General features: G+C 36.8%; 1 protein-coding gene, 2 long non-coding RNA genes and 1 pseudogene across 7 annotated transcripts in view; 3 read left to right on the top strand and 1 right to left on the bottom strand.

The window, feature by feature from the left end:
- Positions 1-1,404: 1,404 nt before the first annotated feature.
- LOC116299372 (uncharacterized) overlaps positions 1,405-19,669 on the bottom strand; it is a 22,648-nt gene continuing 4,383 nt past the window's right edge. For 2 of the 5 annotated variants that reach the window (XR_016119150.1, XR_016119151.1), the window contains exons 2-5: positions 18,435-18,521; positions 3,036-3,092; positions 2,796-2,880; positions 1,405-2,024 (exon numbers count right to left, since the gene is read on the bottom strand). Coding sequence is in view for 2 of the 5 variants with exons in the window: in XM_089026654.1 (XP_088882780.1) it covers positions 16,730-17,143 (414 nt within the window). In the remaining 3 variants the exon portion in view is untranslated. Of the gene's footprint in view, positions 2,025-2,795; positions 2,881-3,035; positions 3,093-16,727; positions 17,763-18,434; positions 18,522-19,669 lie in introns of those variants that run through there. The other 3 variants (XM_089026654.1, XM_089026655.1, XR_016119152.1) reach the window with 2 other exon arrangements.
- Positions 4,100-9,172, top strand: LOC116299370 (uncharacterized; annotated as a pseudogene).
- On the top strand, positions 10,256-11,716 carry LOC148912877 (uncharacterized). The gene is made up of 2 exons (XR_016119153.1): positions 10,256-10,380; positions 11,538-11,716. It is a non-coding gene; the product is annotated as an uncharacterized LOC148912877 (long non-coding RNA).
- The window catches only part of LOC116299374 (uncharacterized), an 8,835-nt gene continuing 1,487 nt past the window's right edge, over positions 12,322-19,669 (top strand). The window contains exons 1-2 of the long non-coding RNA XR_004197462.2: positions 12,322-12,633; positions 19,205-19,250. This is a non-coding gene — a long non-coding RNA (uncharacterized LOC116299374). The remainder of the gene's footprint in view (positions 12,634-19,204; positions 19,251-19,669) is intronic.

Genomic DNA, 19,669 nt, shown 5'->3' with positions numbered 1-19,669 from the left:
ATGGATGCGCAGTAGGAAAGGTCCCAAACTACTTTAATATTTGGTTTTGTGCAGCTGAGTGCTTCTATCCATGATTTTATTGATGAAATCCATGTGGATGGCGAGACGTTTGACACCAAAAATGCGTGCTCCTACCCAGTCCATCTCCTTAAGACATCTTGCTACGTCACTGAACAAAACTTCAACGATAGTAATGTTCTTTTAAACTTAGTTTCTTTGTCTTCTCTTCTTATAGCGGAGCACCATACTAAAGAAATAATGGTAAACTATCGAGTTGATTTTTCATGGCCTGGCTGACGTCACTTCCGTCCGTACATTATTATTTTTTTGACAAGCATTTTTCTCGACGAATCGACAAATCAAAGACTTTCTCTCACAACTTTTTATATTTCTATAGATAAGCTTAATTTCAGTTTCAATGCTGGAGGAAAAATAACACGAAGAGCATATTACAACAAATATTCGTCCTTTATTTAGCTTCGTAAATCTTTAACAATTCGGTTGTTTTTAACCAACTATCGTATGTTTTTCGTTCAATAAAAATGCAGCTTTGTTCGCCTTCTATCGTGGGGTCCCATCGGCAAACAAAGAAGACTTTCATTCAAAAATTGTTTTATTAAGCTGTTCGCGCAAGTATGATTATAAAAATGAGCTTAAATGAGCTTTAATGTAAAAAGAGTTTCTAGACTTTCACTTTAAAAAGCTAAAAAAATATTCAAAAACATTTACAAACGCCAAATTACTGACAAGAAATTCATCATTTTGTATTTTGCATTGCCTTTTGCATTATTTTCTATTTTGTTTCAGTTGTTCTTGTCAAGTTTAACTGAATGTAAACTTCGTCTCGTTCTGTAAAAGACGTTATTAAAGTAAGCTTATTTTATGCTCACCTTCTTAACCAGTTTTCAAGTCTGTTTTTTGGTCTTGATTTGCCCTAAATCTCCAGATTTTCAATTTCAATGAAAGACATCCGGGGCAAATTTCACTAAACTTGATATTGTTTTGGATTATCTGTAGCTAGCTTTGTTTTTTTTTTTTTTTTTTGAGTAAAAGAGATTCAAACCTAAAACTGTCGGCCTTGGAAAACTTTGTCGAAGTGAATCTTCCAAGAACAAAACTAGGGTGTGGTAGTAAGTTGTGTACAAAATTCCTAAGTGGGAGAGTATACTTGCGCAAAGAAAACAATGTAGTGCATTTCAATTCGATTTCACTGCATGGTTTTTATTATGGGAGACATTATCTTCATCTCGAATAAAATATAATTGAAAATTTTCCCCCGATCTTATTTTTACGTTTCAGTTTCATTCAAATTGTTCTCCCTGTGACTTCCGTATCGGGAGCTCCGCTTTTAGACAGTGCCTAAATATATTTGAAATGTGTATATAAGTATTGAGCAACAGCAAGTAAATTTATTAATTTATTAACAGATATTCAAAACCTATTATATATTTAAGAATTTATGAAATAACTACCTTTATTTCTTTTTAAGAATGAGTCACTGATTACATTGTAACTTGTCTTTAGACCTTTTCATTAAAAAATAAATAAAAAATAAAACAAAACTTGTACCTTTTTTAAACACTTTTACTACTCAACACCTATCTAAAATATACAGTCATTGTAATTAACGTTGTCCACCGAAAAAAGGCATTGAGACATTTAGACATTTAGAAATTTACACATTTAGACATTCACGTTTTTCATTATGTATTCTATGCTTCGTGTGCGTCAGCCTGAACTTTAAATGTAAAATTCAACTCATGAATCGAAAATCTAAAATGCCCCGACCATTTAGTGAGGATTTAAGATGGAGAATGGTATTTCAGCGTTTGGTTTATGCCAGGACGTTCGAGAAAACACGTGATATTTCTAAATGTCTAAATGACTAAATGTGTAAATGTGTAAATGTCAGTTTTCGGTGGACAACGCTAATCACATTGACTGTAGGTCTCTTCTTATGTATTCTCTGTTGCACAGGATTAGCCTCAATTAGTGTACAATATCCAGTGTGGTTCTGTGAAGGTCTAGAAATCAAAAGTATTTGTTATATTGTGTATTGTGTATTTTTTTACTTTATCTGGTATTTTACTGAATTTTTTTCTTTTCTTTTTTTCATTTTTCCCCCTGGTATATTCTGACGATGAAATGAGGTTAACCTTGAATAATGAGTCTTTAATCAAGGAACACATTTACAAACTCAAAAAAGAAACGAAGCAGCAGCTCCTGGTGAATATTGCCATAAATATTATATGTATACCTCTTAGACTGACGATTTGGTGAAAATGTTTGAAATTTATCAATTAGAAAGGTTATATGGGAGAGGAAAGGAAGGAATTATTACCAGAAAAATCATAGCTGAACAATTTGTGGCTTAATGTTTTCTCATTTCAGACCACGTGTCATTCCCTAGAGTATCATTTCTTTGTTTAACAGTTTCACTTGAGAAGACACATGATTATGGATACAACTCAAACAAAGAATCTAATTGTCAAGGGATTGACAAATGGTCTGAAATGGGAAACACATTCAAGATTTAAAAGGTTGTTTGGTAGTATGGAAATGACAATAAAATGCCTTGTCATCCAAATGGAGTTGGATCTCCTTTACCCAAGACAATACCAGATAATGCCTTGTTTCAAGTCGAGGCATTTGGGTCAAAAGTACAATAAATTTATAGAAATTGACCTAAATGCAACAATAGTTTGAACTATGATATATCTGCTATAAAGTTTTCTTTTATCTGAACCAGGACGACCAACAATTGTTATTTATCATATTCGTTAAGCTATTATTACCAAGTTGCGATTGTCAATGATTTGACTCGTCCTCCGGCTGCATTACGCGATGACCATTCGCAGTGTAGCCAGGCAGGGGATCCGTCTGCAGACAAATGCATATATTTTACGTGAATTATTTTATGTTATGGAAAAACATATCGTTTTAACTATTGAAATGCTATAATGACCTTGGATAATAGGAGGGTTATTGGAGGGTTGAGGGAGGGTGAGAGGTATTATAAAAAGCGTTATGCTTACCTCGTCATGTTCTATTGGTATTTTCTTTGCCGCTCCACCTCGAACATCAATGTTTGGCTGAAAAGAAAGAAAGCATGTATACGTCAACACTCAAGATGACAGAAAAAATGGCCTTGGGAAATATTGATAAAATCAAAAGAACAAATAAAAAGTATTTTAGAATTCACTAGTCCACATCGATTGCCGAAAGAAATCCGTTGAATTGGTGTACAGTGAGCTCCAAGTACGGGTCAGAACAAGCGAGGTAGTATGTGAGTACAGGCAAATTTCATGGCTTAAAGACGCGAAGACTAATCTCTAATGCGACTTTCTCGGTTCTATAGGGATGTGAGAGAAGGGTCATGACTAAAATTTGGCGCCGGAAAGAAAATTCGAAGACGTACGAGGTTTCAAAGACCCGTGATGGTTCGCTTTTGGGACTCGAGTTTCCAACCTTCTCTTATTTCTTACTGATGGGGAAAAAAATCTTAAAACGGGCTAAATTCAAAAAATAACCACGCAGAGCAAAAGAAGTGCTATTTCGCAATGATCGGGTAAAATTTCGAGGCTTTATTTCACGTTTCAATGATTTTATTGAAATTTTTGATGAATCTCCATACATTTCCTTATAACAGGACACCACAGAAACCAAGCTTGGGCTACCTGTGCTTTAATACATCTTATAGACTTCTTATAGACTTCTTGCTTCGAATGTGTTTTTATTAGACGTATTTAAATACACACCAAATTTGCATAAATTAACAGTGGAGACAATAAAAGCGACGTATCGATCGATAGTTAATTATCCTTCAATCATTTCTTTAACTATATGAGAACCTTGTTTTGGTTCTGATAATGCAATGGCGTTTTGCTCTTTCCAAAAATATTCGAAAAAAATCTTGTGGGATTTCTAGGCGAAACAACAAACAGACGTTTTTTCTTCCACTAAAATCATGTACAAATAATGTCTCAAATCATCTAAAAGGCTGCTTCCAGACTTCACCGAATGATGTGAACGTGGAATAGAAGTTGTGTCTTCTCAGAGCGGGATTATTCAATGAAGAGGATGTGGACACTTTCACAATATGCCCACTCCACAGAGATCAGTTTGGGCTGGGATGGCGTCCAAGCAAATCATGCAAACATCCAGCTCACGACAGCAAACAAAAACCGGTTAGAGGCGTAACAAAGCGACTGTCATCAGAAATATTTGAAAGTTGGGGGATTTTGTGCGAAATCGGTCAAGGTACTGCTTTATTTACTTTATTCCTCAGTTTTGCTAATTAGATTTATGAAAAAGCTAATTCAGAACGTTGTTTACCATTGTTTCATGCAGGGATTTGCATGAAATGTTTAGGAATTCACAGAAGAACTCTAGAGGGCTCAGTATCGCAGGTATGATTTTATTTATCCCATGTTTAAGTCAGTCAGTCAGTCAGTCAGTCGGTCAGTTGGTCAGTCGGTCAGTCGGTCAGTCGGTCAGTCGGTCAGTCGGTCAGTCGGTCAGTCGGTCAGTCGGTCAGTCGGTCAGTCGGTCAGTCGGTCAGTCGTCAGTCGGTCAGTCGGTCAGTCGGTCAGTCGGTCAGTCGGTCAGTCGGTCCAGTCGGTCAGTCGGTCAGTCGGTCAGTCGGTCAGTCGGTCAGTCGGTCAGTCGGTCAGTCGGTCAGTCGGTCAGTACGGTCAGTCGGTCAGTCGGTCAGTCGTCAGTCGGTCAGTCGGTCAGTCGGTCAGTCGGTCAGTCGGTCAGTCGGTCAGTCGGTCAGTCGGTCGGTCGGTCGGTCGGTCGGTCAGTCGGTCGGTCAGTCGGTCGGTCGGTCGGTCAGTCGGTCAGTCGGTTCAGTCGGTCAGTCGGTCAGTCGGTCAGTCGGTCAGTCGGTCAGTCGGTCAGTCGGTCAGTCGGTCAGTCAGATGCAGATGTGCCAGATCTAGAAGGGTCGTTAGTCCATTTAATTTTTGTCTTGTTTACATTTTATCCCGCCAGTTGCAAGACTCAGCCTGTAGCTTGAACGAAGAGAAAGGTATTATACCTCCCCTAGCCCTAGCCGACAGCGATGACGAAGTGGCGGCCATCACAAGAACAAAGCGAACAGAGGTTCGTATGTCTGCATGTGTTTTTATCGTCCGGTATGGTGTAAACGCAGCTTAAGTCCTATCCATATATGTATCTATTTATAGGCGCAACCAGGGGTATACTTTAAGTTAGAAAGCAAGCATGATGATTTGACGTCACCAGTGTCTCATTTAGTCAGTCGAACAGAGTCTTTATCTTTGAATGATAAAGCTGACTAATCTGATCGAGAATACATGCCTACTCCCCTTCCAAACCGTAAACTTCAAACCCTGAATCGACACATTACCAGTTTGAGTGAAGGGCGAGTGAGCCCGGTGCGATTTCAAGTAAACCATAAACTAAGCCATAACAGACGTTGCCAGAAGCACTCGTTCTTATATTAAACGAAAGGCCAATGAAGTTGTCACAACAACTCTTGAATGCATAGCGCCCGGACAGTCTGAAGAACTTCTCGGGCTAATAACGGTATCTTCTTCAACAATTGACGACAGACCTGAAAATGATGTCATGAAGACGCTCATTTCACTATACAATGGGGCCACATCACGGCACACCAAACTGACATTGTTGTCAATCTTCGTCAAGCACTACACCAAAACGCAACTCAAGGCAATGGTTCCTGGACTAACAACATGGCGAATCGACGAAGCAAGAAAATACGCAGTCGCTGAAAATTTGTGCGAAGGAAAAAACCCTGTGATTCGTTATCGGTTAGATGAAAAGAAAGTCGATCATTTTATAGATTTCATCAGCAGCCCTTATTATCTTCAGGACGTGGCATACGGAACAAGGAAGCTAAAGTTGTCGAATGGAGAAGTAATCGAAATACCAAACATGGTTCGGACTGTGGTAAATTCAAGAATGGTAAGGCTCTATGAATCATATTGCCAAGAAAAAGGCTTTACACCACTTGGACGATCAACGCTCTTTTCCATTTTAAAGGTATGCATTTAAAATCAAACAAATATTATATCTTTTCAATGAAAGAAATTAAATTATTTCTAAATAAAAAAGACACTAAATGAAAAAAATCATAAGGAACACGTGACACCAAAAATCTGAACTCCAAATAGAAATCGAACGCATGATCCTACGCAGGCTATCTGCGTACTACACGGATAATCTAATTACTAGGCTACAGATTTTTGCGGAGTCCAGGCTTATGGTTAATTTTCATGCAGTGTGTATGTTCATTTATTCGTTTGTACGTTTATTGATCTATCCACCCATCCCTCCCTCCCTCTCTCCCTCCCTCCCTCTCTCCTTCCCTCCCTCCCTACATCCACTCTTTTATCCGTCCGTCCGTCCGACCGTCCGACCGTCCGACCGACCGACCGACCGTTCATTCATTTATTTACATGACGTATAATAATTTGATATCTGATCTCAATGTATTTTTCCATAGGTATGTGCATCGTCTCAAGAGAAAAGTCTTGCAGGACTAGACAACACAGCGACTGAAGGAGCGTCAGCTTTTGACACCATGGAAATGATCATACATACCATGGCATCCCTCGGTAAACATCTATTTTACAACAAATGTGATGAATTATCTTACGACCCTCTTTTCTGACTCTTAAGTGGCTTATTTAAGATCTTCTTACCCCTTTTCTTATGTGTACAGGTTTATCTGTTGATCATGCCAACAACTTCATACAAAGGATTCAAACAGCTAAGAGATATCTGAAAGCTGATTACAAACTCCATGTAATCGAGGAAAATCCCTGTGCTGATCATTGTATACGATTTGCACTGTCTTCAAATGAAAATCAGTATAAGTCAGATTGTAAACATGATCATGATATGTTATGTAATCGGCGTCAGGACTGCACAGACGTCTGTGAAGATATATTTTCCGAGAGCTCGACTCAAAGGCTATTTCATACAGGTATAGTCAAAGCTTTATATAACGAGCGCCTGTGTCTACGAACAAAGTTTTGCATCGTTTTCAGTGTTACATTTAGGGTGTGTTCAATTTGCTTCATCACAATATGTTTCGATGATAAACAGAGTACCATAAATATTTTATTATTTCATTTTTAATCAGCACTCGATCTTTAAGGTATAATTTCTTCCCTCTTCCCTTTAAGTGATAGACCCTTTGCAGTTAGAGGTCTTGTGACCTCACCTACCTAAAAACAAATCAAAGATGAGAATATGTAGACCGCATGGCACTAATGAAATACATGAAGATATAGAAATATAGATAAGTTATAGTGCTTGGAAACGAGGTTATTCCGGGCGAAAGACCCTTGGAATTAAATTCGGAAAAATTGTCGTCTAATTGTCGTCTAACTAAACTCGACCTGTCCTTTCCATTTCTGGGCATCAGTTTGGCACTGCTGATTGATTTAAGGTAGGTGAGGTCACTTGAACTCTAGCTGCAAAGGAACTATTGTAACGATATTCATACAGAATAGCCGGACTTATCTACAGGTGCTTCAAATAGCTATTTTAACCTTATTATTCCTATTTATCCAGAGCAACAAGAAGAGCTAAAACATGATGCCGAAAAAGCAGCAGAGAAAATCCTAGATTAGAAATCACACATTGTCAGGGCTATCAACCAAGAAAGGGCCAAAAGAGAAGTTCTTGACAACCTTACTTACGAACAGACTTTGATCATAATGGATTGGGCAATGAAATGGCTCCCTCGAAAGTACCGTAAAACCCAGAACGAGTGGTTTGGGAAAAAGGGAATTAGTTGGCACGTTTCGGCCTGTATAGCAAAAGCAACTAGTAACAGAGAAAACGACTTCGAGGTACTTTATTTGTCTTTTAGTAAGAATGTAATGAATTGCGTTGCTATCATAATGCTGCCTTAATCACATGTATTCATACCATTGCTAAGAAACAAGGGCTGATTCTGAAGAACTACAGTTTCAGTGAGGCAAATAGTGGTAAAGACGTCTGCGACAGAAATATTGCACCACTTAAGCCACATATTAACAGATATTTGAATGAAGGTAACGCAACTTTATTCTTTTTTTTTTTTCAACGTAAATCTATTGCAGGGAATATGGCTGGTGATATTACTTTACTTTAATTAATGCATAACTATTTTTACCTACTAGGTCATGATATCACTTCTGCTGAACATCTGAAAGAAGCTATTGATTCCTATGGAGGGTTGAAAGGATGCGAAGCTACTATAATTGAGCTAGATACAAAGATACAAAGTGCCACGAAACCTTTTAAATTAAAAGGCATTAGCAAGCTTAAACAATTCGAATATAACATTGATGGAGAAATGACGGTATGGCAGGCGTGGAATATCGGAAAGGGTATGAAAATATCGAAGACTGGCCGTCCTCAAGGTGAGACGGGCGTAATCGTAACGCGGCCATTTCTTGAACCAAAAGTGACGTCTGGCATTTTAAAGAAAACTATAGTGGAACCTTCTTCATGTCCAGCTGCAAATAATGAGCCAAATATCCCTGATATAAAAGACAAAGAACCTGTCAAGTTTTATTGTCCCGAAGATGGATGTATTAAAGCATATAGCTGCAGTCGCTATCTTAAACAGCACCTTGATATTGGAAAGTAGGAATTCAAGCTTCACGAAGAATCACAGTATGATCAAATATGACGGAAATGGGCGCAAAAATGCACTTCTCTAAAACCTCCAAACCCCTCGTGTCCACCAATGGTTAGCTCGGCTTCTAATTCAGAAGAAGTACATGTTCCTGATCTAGTGACCGGCTGGGCATTGAAAAAATCGAAGCAGTGCAACCGATTTCCCCTGCACGTGAAGAGCTACCTTGTAGGGCAGTTCCTGATTGGGGAGGACACAGGTAGGAAAGTGACGCAAGCAGAAACATCGACACGAATACGTTCCATGCGTGATAGTAACGGGAAACGAGTCTTTGATAAAGAAGATTGGCTAACGGTACAGCAGATCACTAGCTATTTTTCAAGACTGGCGGGGATGAAAAAACTTGGTCAGTGACCACCAGCACCTTTAACTGAAGAAGAAGAGGAAGAAGTCGAAGTTGCCGTGCGTACGACCGAAAGATATAATCTGCGGGAGAGAGTCTTGAGGGAGCTCACTTTGTGACTTCTTTAATCGGTCGAGCTAGAATGTATTATGGGAGGACCTTGCGATGACTCTAGCAAAAATTTAAGGGCACTGGAAACTAGTTTCAGATGATGTCGCACATGTAATAACAATATGATGTTGCAGCTTAAAACATGAAATGGTCGGCTTTGAATGGCCATAGTACCACTTGGAGGATTATATTTGTTGTATTTTGATTTTTTTCTAAACAAATGTCTTTTAAACTTCTTGTGTTGAAGATATATATCAATATCTAAAGACGTCCAGATCAATAAATGTGTACTGTATTTTGGTGTATGGCTTTTTGACTTTGTTTATGTTGTATCATTCTCTCACAAACAGTAAGTAGCAGAGCTAAATATCTGACTTCTTCTAGATTGTTTTCCTTTATTTACTACTGGTTTGCAACGGTTTTTCATTTGATGAGTCATCTTTGTTGTAATCAGCCATTAGCTCGTTGTGTAAGATAATCGCTAAATCACGCAATATTTGCGGTGCTCTCATGCTTCACAGTTAATACTTTACAAAAATTTTTTTTCGTGCACTTGTTTCCTATTATCTATAGTAAAGAAAAATCAAACTACGTACTTTTAGAAGCCCGCCGCAGCGAGAATATACGATGTTTATTTCAGGCCAAAAATACCTGTTTTAAATTTCGATTCCAACGACTTAATCGTAAATTACCTTAATTATTTTGTTTCGAATTGCAATGATAGTTTGATACCTTCATCTTAGTGTTCAATAGATATACTACACTTGTATAAGTTTCCATTTCGAAAAGAGCTGTAGTTTTAGAGAACTGTTATTGTGAATTTCGCTCTAATTTCCAGTAATTTGCATAATTTGTCTGGGCATGATTCATTCGACATCCATATCTTCTTGGCGTTTTAAAATTTTCGTCTGATATTCCACACATTTAATAATCACATCAAAGTACATAACTGTGCAAAATATCAAGATAATCGGAGATACCCCATGTAGACACATTTTTCAGCATTGCATGGTTTTCAGGTGGACTCGCTCTTAATGATGCAATAAGGAAATAAATTAAAAATAGCCAAAGCATATATGAAAAAAATAATGATTCATAATAAGTACCAAAACACGCACAAACAAAAAAGGCAAAAAGACATAAAAGGAGCATCTAAACAAAGTATGTATCGTTTGTTAATATATTATCATGAATATGTGAAAGCAAGAAACTCTTCAATATATGTTGCTTAAAAGATTAGCAGAAGGTAAATATTGAGCTTTTTTTTTGTTGAAACACTGCATCGACAGAGGTTTATAGCTTTCATCAATACCATTCCAAATCTGAGCTTATCGAAACACTTGCCATAGCAAGTTTTTGCAAAAGAAAAAGTATAAGAAGCCTTTTTTTCTTCTATCTTTCTAACCTTTATAATGCCTGTATGACCATGACTACCTACAGCTGTAATGTCCTTGGCCACGTTCTTGAATAAGTTTGTTTATATTTATCATTTCAGCATGATTTTTGCTAGAGATTCAAAATAGGTATCAAAGATCAGGGTTAAAAGAGCTCAAAGCAGAAAAGTATTTTGTTCAAATTTTATCGCAGAAAAATCGGATCACTTCAGTTAGAGCTCGGAATTTTTTCTTTGTAATTTGGCTTCTTTAATTCTGTTTTATTATCATATGAGGGTCAGTATTATTGCTTATTTTAGACACGTTTGCAAACAAAGTTAGAGAAATATCACAGGTTTATTAAAAAAAGCCTTTGGGATAACTGTGTTGTTTTAACACCTTAGGTGTGAATATTAACACCTTTGACTTGCATTTTCATTTGACTTGCATTTATACAATACCTAATTTATTCAGTATATTTAAAGTGCAAATGAACCCTTCGACAATACTTTCAGTACTGATTCTACACGAAGTAAATAGTTGAATGGTAAAATATTTCTTGATTTGAGTGATGCGTCTCTAAGTTATGAAGGTTTATACTTCCAATATGCTAATAAGTGTGACGTCTATTAAGGCTTAATTAAATATACAAAATTGAACTGGTTTATAGAAACAGTATTTAAAAAGCATCATTATTTTACTCATGGTTTACATGAAAGCTATTTACAATTTTTATTTTCAAAATGGCCAGCATTTAGTATTACTAGTTACAACAAAAACACTCAAATACCTTACCTGACGTCACCATCATTAGCATATTGGAAGTATAAACCTTCATAACTTAGAGACGCATCACTCAATTCAAGAAATATTTTACCAATCAACTATTTACGTTATGCAGAACTAGTACTGAAAGTATTGTCGAAGGGTTCATGAGCACTTTAATGATATGCAAAACAGAAAACTCGCTTTATTTATTATTTATTTCATTTAATAAACGTCAAAATATTTTATTCTTGTGTTTATATAGGGCTGTCCACAAGTTGCTCCGAAAAGTCCAAAAAGTTGCCCCAAAAAGTCCAAAACGTTGCCCCAAAAAGTCCAAAAAGTTGCTCAAAAGTTGCTAAATAAATCCAAAAGTTGCTCAAAAGTTGTTCAAAAATCTCAAAGTTGCTCTAAAGGTGCTCAATAAAAAGTTCATATTTGCAATCAATTTGATGGTTTAATATCATAGAATCCAGTGAATAAGTAAGTAATGTCTATATTTACTGAGGGTAATACTAAATATACTATATAATATTTTATACAAATTTATAAATCAGTGTTATAAATACCGTACTATAATAAATTTGTAGTTAATCATGTGATAGATAAGCAATATATAAGCAAATTTATGGTCAATCATGTTATAGTCAGCTTTAATAGAAGTATAAAGGCTTTATCTTTTGTTCCTGTTGTATCTACTTCACTGTACCGCGGACATTTCTCTTCTTTTCTGCATGATTGCTCTGCACTTTTCTTTCTCGCGCAATACTAGCTTTCGTTGGCTCACTCAAATTAGCTCCAGCATTGGCTGCTATTGTTAATGGGCTTTGTTCTGTGTCAGAATTAATCGAGCATGTGGCTTCTTCCGCCATTTTGTTTACATTTTAGATTTTACAACCGCTGTCCACATGCATAGCAGTTTACCACAGGAAGATCAGAACTTCACAAAGTGTATACAAATTGCAAAGACAAGTTTTGAAATCATTAGAGTAAAAAAAAAAAAACAACAAAAAAACTCAATTTTTGTCCTTATTTGGCGTGATAATTTGTTTAAATTCATGTAAAAGTTAAAAAAAGAACGAAAGTTGCTAGAAAATGAAAAGTTGCTCAAAGTTGCTCGAAAGTGAAGTTGCTCGAAATACTAGATTCTAAATTATGTAAATTATTGTCAGAGGCAAACAGATTTGATTCATTTGTAAATAGATGAAAGTCAAATGATTTACTTGCTCTGTATTTATCATTTATATTTGATAACAAAGAGAATTGGTCCCAAGACTGATCTCTGTGGAACCCCACAATTAATATTTAAGTGACATGGGGAAGTGCCACCAGCAGAGACCAACCGTTTCCTATTAGACAGGGTAAGAAGCAAGAAAGTATTTACTAAGCCGCGTATACCGTAATGGTTCATATTTATAAAATAATATGTTTTGATTTACTGTATCAAAGGCTTTAAATAAATCTAAGGCAATTCCACAAGAAAACTTAACCTGATCAAAGGACCTTAAAGTTTTATCATTAAGAAATAGAAGTGCATGAGCAGTAGAATGATTCGGTTGCAATCCAAATTGACCTTCAAAAATAATAGAATGTTTTAGTAAATAAAGCATTAATCTATTATGCATTATTTTTTCTAATATTTTGTGAAAGATTGGCAAGAGTGGAATAGAACTATAGTTGTTAACAAGTAGTGGACATTGCTACCTTACGAATATCTGGAACAGATCCAGATATGAAGGAATAATTGATTAGGTACTCCAAAACAAGACATTGACATCTTTGAGTCATTTCAATAAAACAAGGGGTTTAATAAATTTATATGGGCCATTTGCCTTATTCAAATTAAAGTCAGCTATATAATGGACTGTATTTCGAGATGCGAAACAGAAAGTTAAAAAATGTGAATGACGGCATGGGTGTGATAAATAGTACATATACCCTAAAACTTTTTTGTTTGCATTAGGAATTGTGGCTGCTAAATTATTACCAGTTTTAGAATATAAATTATATTTATCTGCAATTTCATTCCTATCAGCAAAGTTGTAATTTTTTGAATTATTTGTTCGCACTGATCTAAAGTAAGTTTGTTCTTTATAGAGGAAATTAACTCTTTACACCTCTCATTATCACAACTACACCATATGCTCTTGCTTTACCATCTACACAAGGTACTCTTGCTTTCCTGACTTATGAGAACAATGCAACAGAACAATGCAACATATGACTTTTGTGTAATTATGTAAGTGAATAATGAAAATATGCAAATAACCACTATATCTATTATAATATCAACTCTGTTAAGGACTTGATTTTAGTTTGATCTTATGTTATCTTATTCATCGATTTCTTTATTCACTTATTTTAATGTTTTCTTCTCGTCTCCAATAATTATTATTTTATTATAGTCTTAAAATTATACACGACCACATCAGCCATGCTGTAATATCAATCGTGTCTAAATGAATATCATCATTATTATTATTATTATTATTATTACTATCTACACCAGCTTCTCTTGCTTTACCAATCTACACCAGCTACTTTTGCTTTACCATCTACACAAGTTACTCTTGCTTTAATGACTTAAGTTAACAATGCAACAGAAAAATGCAAAATATGACTTTTGTGTAATTATGTAAATGAATAATGAAAATATGCAAATAACTTCTATATCTATTATAATATCAACTCTATTAAGGACTTGACTTTAGTCTCATTATAGTCTTAAAATTATACACGAACACATCAGCCATGCTGTAATATCAATCGTGTCTAAGATAAATATCATTATTATTATTGTTATTATTGTTATTATTGTTATTGTTATTGTTATTATCATTATCATTATTATTATTACTATCTACACGAGGTACTCTTGGTTTACCATCTACACCAGATACTCTTGCTTTACCATCTACACCAGATACTCTTGCTTTACTATCTACACCAAGTACTTTTGCTTTACCATCTACAACAGTTACCCTTGCTTTTCTATCTACACCAAGTACTCTTGCTTTACCATCTACATCAGGTATTCTTGCTTTACTATCTACACCAGGTACTCTTGCTTTACTATCTACACCAAGTACACTTGCTTTGCCATCTACACCAGCTTCTCTTAATTTACAAATCTACACCAGGTACTCTTGCTTTACCATCTACACCAGGTACTCTTGCTTTACCATCTACACCAAGTACACTTGCTTTGCCAACTACACCAGCTACTCTTGCTTTACAAATCTACACCAGATACTCTTGCTTTACAATCTACACCAGGTACTCTTGCATTACTATCTACACCAAGTACTTTTGTTTTACAATCTACAACAGGTACTCTTGCTTTTCTACACCAGGTACTCTTGCTTTATCTTCTACATCAGGTACTCTTGCTTTACTATCTACACCAGGAACTCTTGCTTTACCATCTACACCAAGTACTCTTGCTTTACCATCTACATCAGCTGCTCTTGCTTTACCATCTACACCAGGTACTCTTGCTTTACCATCTACACCAGGTACTCTTGCTTTACCATCTACACCAGGAACTCTTGCTTTACTATCTACACCAGGTACTCTTGCTTTACCATCTACACCAGGTACTCCTTCTTTACCATCTACACCAGGTACTCTTGCTTTACCATCTACTCCAGGTGCTCTTGCTTTACCATCTACACCAGGTACTCTTGCTTTACCATCTACACCAGGTACTCTTGCTTTACCTCTACCCAGGTACTCTGGCTTTACCATCTACATCAGCTGCTCTTGCTTTACTATATACACAGGTACTATTGCTTTACCATCTACACCAGGTACTCTTGCTGTACTATCTACACCAGGTACTTTTGCTTTACTATCTACACCAGGTACTCTTGCTTTACTATCTACACCGGGTACTCTTGCTTTACTATCCACACCAGGTATTCATGCTTTACTATCTACACCAAGTACTTTTGCTTTACCATCTACAACAGTTACTCTTGCTTTTCTATCTACACCAAGTACTCTTGCTTTACCATCTACATCAGGTATTCTTGCTTTACTATCTACACCAGGAACTCTTGCTTTACCATCTACACCAAGTACTCTTGCTTTACCATCTACATCAGCTGCTCTTGCTTTACTGTCTACACCAGGTACCCTTGCTTTACCATCTACACCAGCTACTCTTGCTTTACAATCTACACCAGGTACTCTTGCTTTACAATCTACACCAGGTACTCTTGCTTTACCATCTACACCAGGTACTCCTTCTTTACCATCTACACCAGGTACTCTTGCTTTACCATCTACTCCAGGTACTCTTGCTTCACCATCTACACCAGGTACTCTTGCTTTACAATCTACACCAGGTACTCTTGCTTTACCTCTACCCAGGTACTCTGGCTTTACCATCTACATCAGCTGCTCTTGCTTTACTATATACACAGGTACTCTTGCTTTACCATCTACACCAGGTACTCTTGCTGTACTATCTACACCAGGTACTTTTGCTTTACTATCTACACCAGGTACTCTTGCTTTACTATCTACACCAAGTACTTTTGTTTTACAATCTACAACAGGTACTCTTGCTTTTCTACACCAGGTACTCTTGCTTTATCTTCTACATAAGGTACTCTTGCTTTACTATCTACACCAGGAACTCTTGCTTTAACATCTACACCAAGTACTCTTGCTTTACCATCTACATCAGCTGCTCTTGCTTTACTGTCTACACCAGGTACTCTTGCTTTACCATCTACACCAGGTACTCTTGCTTTACCATCTACACCAGGAACTCTTGCTTTACCATCTACACCAGGTACTCTTGCTTTACCATCTACACCAGGTACTCCTTCTTTACCATCTACACCAGGTACTCTTGCTTTACCATCTACTCCAGGTGCTCTTGCTTCACCATCTACACCAGGTACTCTTGCTTTACCATCTACACCAGGTACTCTTGCTTTACCTCTACCCAGGTACTCTGGCTTTACCATCTACATCAGCTGCTCTTGCTTTACTATATACACAGGTACTCTTGCTTTACCATCTACACCAGGTACTCTTGCTGTACTATCTACACCAGGTACTTTTGCTTTACTATCTACACCAGGTACTCTTGCTTTACTATCTACACCTGGTACTCTTGCTTTACTATCCACACCAGGTATTCATGCTTTACTATCTACACCAAGTACTCTTGTTTTATCTTCTACATCAGGTACTCTTGCTTTACTATCTACACCAGGAACTCTTGCTTTACCATCTACACCAAGTACTCTTGCTTTACCATCTACATCAGCTGCTCTTGCTTTACTATCTACACCAGGTACTCTTGCTTTACCATCTACACCAGGTACTCTTGCTTTACCATCTACACCAGGAACTCTTGCTTTACAATCTACACCAGGTACTCTTGCTTTACCATCTACACCAAGTACACTTGCTTTGCTATCTACACCAGCTACTCTTGCTTCACAAGTCTACACCAGGTACTCTTGCTTTATCTTCTACATCAGGTACTCTTGCTTTACCATCTACACCAGCTACTCTTGCTTTATCATCTACATCAGCTCCGCTTGCTTTACTATCTACACCAGGTACTCTTGCTTTACCATCTACACCAGCTACTCTTGCTTTACCATCTACACCAGGAACTCTTGCTTTACCATCTACACCAGGTACTCTTGCTTTACCATCTACACCAGGTACTCTTGCTTTACCATCTACACCAGGTACTCTTGCTTTACCATCTACTCCAGGTGCTCTTGCTTCACCATCTACACCAGCTACTCTTGCTTTACCATCTACACCAGCTGCTCTTGCTTTACCATCTACACCAGGGGCTCTTGCTGTACCATCTACAACAGCTAATCTTGCTTTTTTCATCTACATCAGCTGCTCTTGCTTTATTATCTACATCAGCTGCTCTTGCTTTACCATCTACATCAGCTGCTCTTGCTTTACCATCTACATCAGCTGCTCTTGCTTTACCATCTACATCAGCTGCTCTTGCTTTACTATCTACACCAAGTACTCATGCTTTACTATCTACACCATCTACTATTGCTTTGCCATCTACAACATTTACTCTTGCTTTACCATCTGTACTAGGTACCCTTGCTTTACTAGCTACACCAGGTACTGTTGCTTTACCATCTACACCAAGTAATCTTGCTTTACTATCTACACCAGGTACTCTTGCTTTATTATCTACACCAGGTACTCTTGCTTTACCATCTACTACAGCTGCTCTTGCTTTACCATCTACATCAGCTGCTCTTGCTTTACTATCTACACCAAGTACTCATGCTTTACTATCTACACCATCTAGTATTGTTTTGCCATCTACAACATTTACTCTTGCTTTGCCATCTGTACTAGGTACCCTTGCTTTACTAGCTACACCAGGTACTGTTGCTTTACCATCTACACCAGGTAATCTTGCTTTACTATCTACACCAGGTACTCTTGCTTTGCCATCTACACCATCTACTCTTGTTTTACCCTAAAAACAAACGTAGTTTCTTTTAACATCCATGAGGAGGTTCAGGATTTCCCTGGATGATGTATATAACGTCACCTAAATCTCATTTAATCTTTGGTACTTGAAAGATATTTTTAAGGATCTATGTTCTCTTAAGACATATTGAAATTACAATTACAATTATACTTATAGCCAAAATTATGTAAACTCAAGAATTAGAGACATTTTTTTAAGTAGCTTGCCTGAAATCTGATGAAGTAGATAAAGTGTAGGCTAAACTCGTATTGTTGAAAGCCAAGGCTTTATAATACAATGCCGTTTTTGACCGTTAGCGAAATAAGGTGTTGCTACATATAACGCCCTCAGTTAAAAAGGAGATCCCAGTCAAACCACAGTCAGAGTTGTAGCTTACATTTCTTATTGTTAACTTGGGCAACAATTTGCCCCAAAGCAGCGGGGTACCACGAGTCCTTTTAAGCTCCTCGTGACACCGTATACCAGCTACTCCCTTGCTTTAAAATCTACACCAGCTACTCTCTTGGTAAACATCTACAGCAGCTACTCTTGATTTGCCATTTACACCGGCCTCTCAGGCTATATTTTCTATTTGCTACATGTGGTAAGGCTCATCGTTTTTACGAATTTTTACAAGATATTTAGGAGATTGCTTTGATCAAGAATATTAGTGCTTACCTGGGATTGAGTTGCGTTATCATCCCCATTTATAGAGTTAGAGTTGTTAGTTGAAGAAGAATTTTGAGCAGTTCTTGAATTTGGCTCCTATAGAAATGTTAAACACAAGATATAAGCAAAGAAAAAGCACTTTCGATAAGGCAATAAAGAGAAAATCATTAATCTATTGTCGTCGAGCAAGGACATTCTTTCTACCCGAAGTTAATTTGTTAGTTACAAAAAACATAAATAACATAAAGATTACAAACAATTCCTTGCAAAAAATAGAAAAATGAATCTTTTTTACCATTTGATTTTAAATGTAAGCGAAAATCTGACGTTTCAATATTTTCAAGATGGCGGCGAAAACGAGAGAGACTGTGGACGAGTATTTTGGTTCCCAAAGCACGCAAGTTTTCGGGACCCATAATTCCCTTCGGTCATTCTACCGTTACAGTCTCTAAGTGTGGAGACGGAACGGACGAGCGAGAGACTGTGGAAGAGTCTATCTTTAAGTCTGCTTCGTAATTGGAGGAATCTACTCGATGCTCAGAACATTTTAAGTTTTAAATAATTCTCTCATAAAGAAGGCTAACCAAATTTCCCGAAGGCTCTTATGAAAATAATTTCAATATGGCGGATTACAATGCAGGAGTTTGACCTTCGATGATGAAATTTAGGCAAAGAAATCCAAATATATCATTTTTCTGCTTGCCAGAAGAGGACACTAGGCATTGCTCTGTGAAACGTTCAGGTATATTTTTGAAGATTTGCGTCTCTGACATTTTTAGGTGTTTTTCAACTCGAGAGCTTGTGTTCACGTAGAAGGCCTTCAAGGTAAGAAAATTGTAATTTTCAGTACTGATGTATAACCAGCTCTGAGATTAATTCCAACATTTATACCCCAAAATGTTAACCAAAAATGAAGATATATCAAGATGACATTTTAAAGAATCTGTGCATCGTTCATGGAATATACGTTAAGTCCCTTTTCATCATGCCAAAATAACCGAAGAAAATGCTGTTGTAAATATTGCCAGAAAAACAAGCACAAAGAACTGTGTTTGTGCTTTATATTTATCGACCAATATTATTTCATAGCATTCTTTATATAAGGTTTTAGATTTTAAAGCGCATTGAGGTCTTTTGGGATACACTTACTAAGAATTTTTTTAATATTATATTATTATAAAGAATCGTTAAATTTATGTTGTTAATGGGTAATCGATTGAGTAGGTAGCTGGTCTAAAGTTACA

Source organism: Actinia tenebrosa, unplaced genomic scaffold (genome assembly GCF_029948245.1).
Source record: "Actinia tenebrosa isolate PJP-AT-01 unplaced genomic scaffold, QUT_ActTen_1.0 PGA_scaffold10__47_contigs__length_13832649, whole genome shotgun sequence".
In the NCBI taxonomy this organism is placed as follows: Eukaryota; Metazoa; Cnidaria; class Anthozoa; order Actiniaria; family Actiniidae; genus Actinia; species Actinia tenebrosa.
The sequence above is the reverse complement of the archived record's forward strand: the minus strand, read 5'-3'. Positions and strand labels throughout refer to the sequence as shown.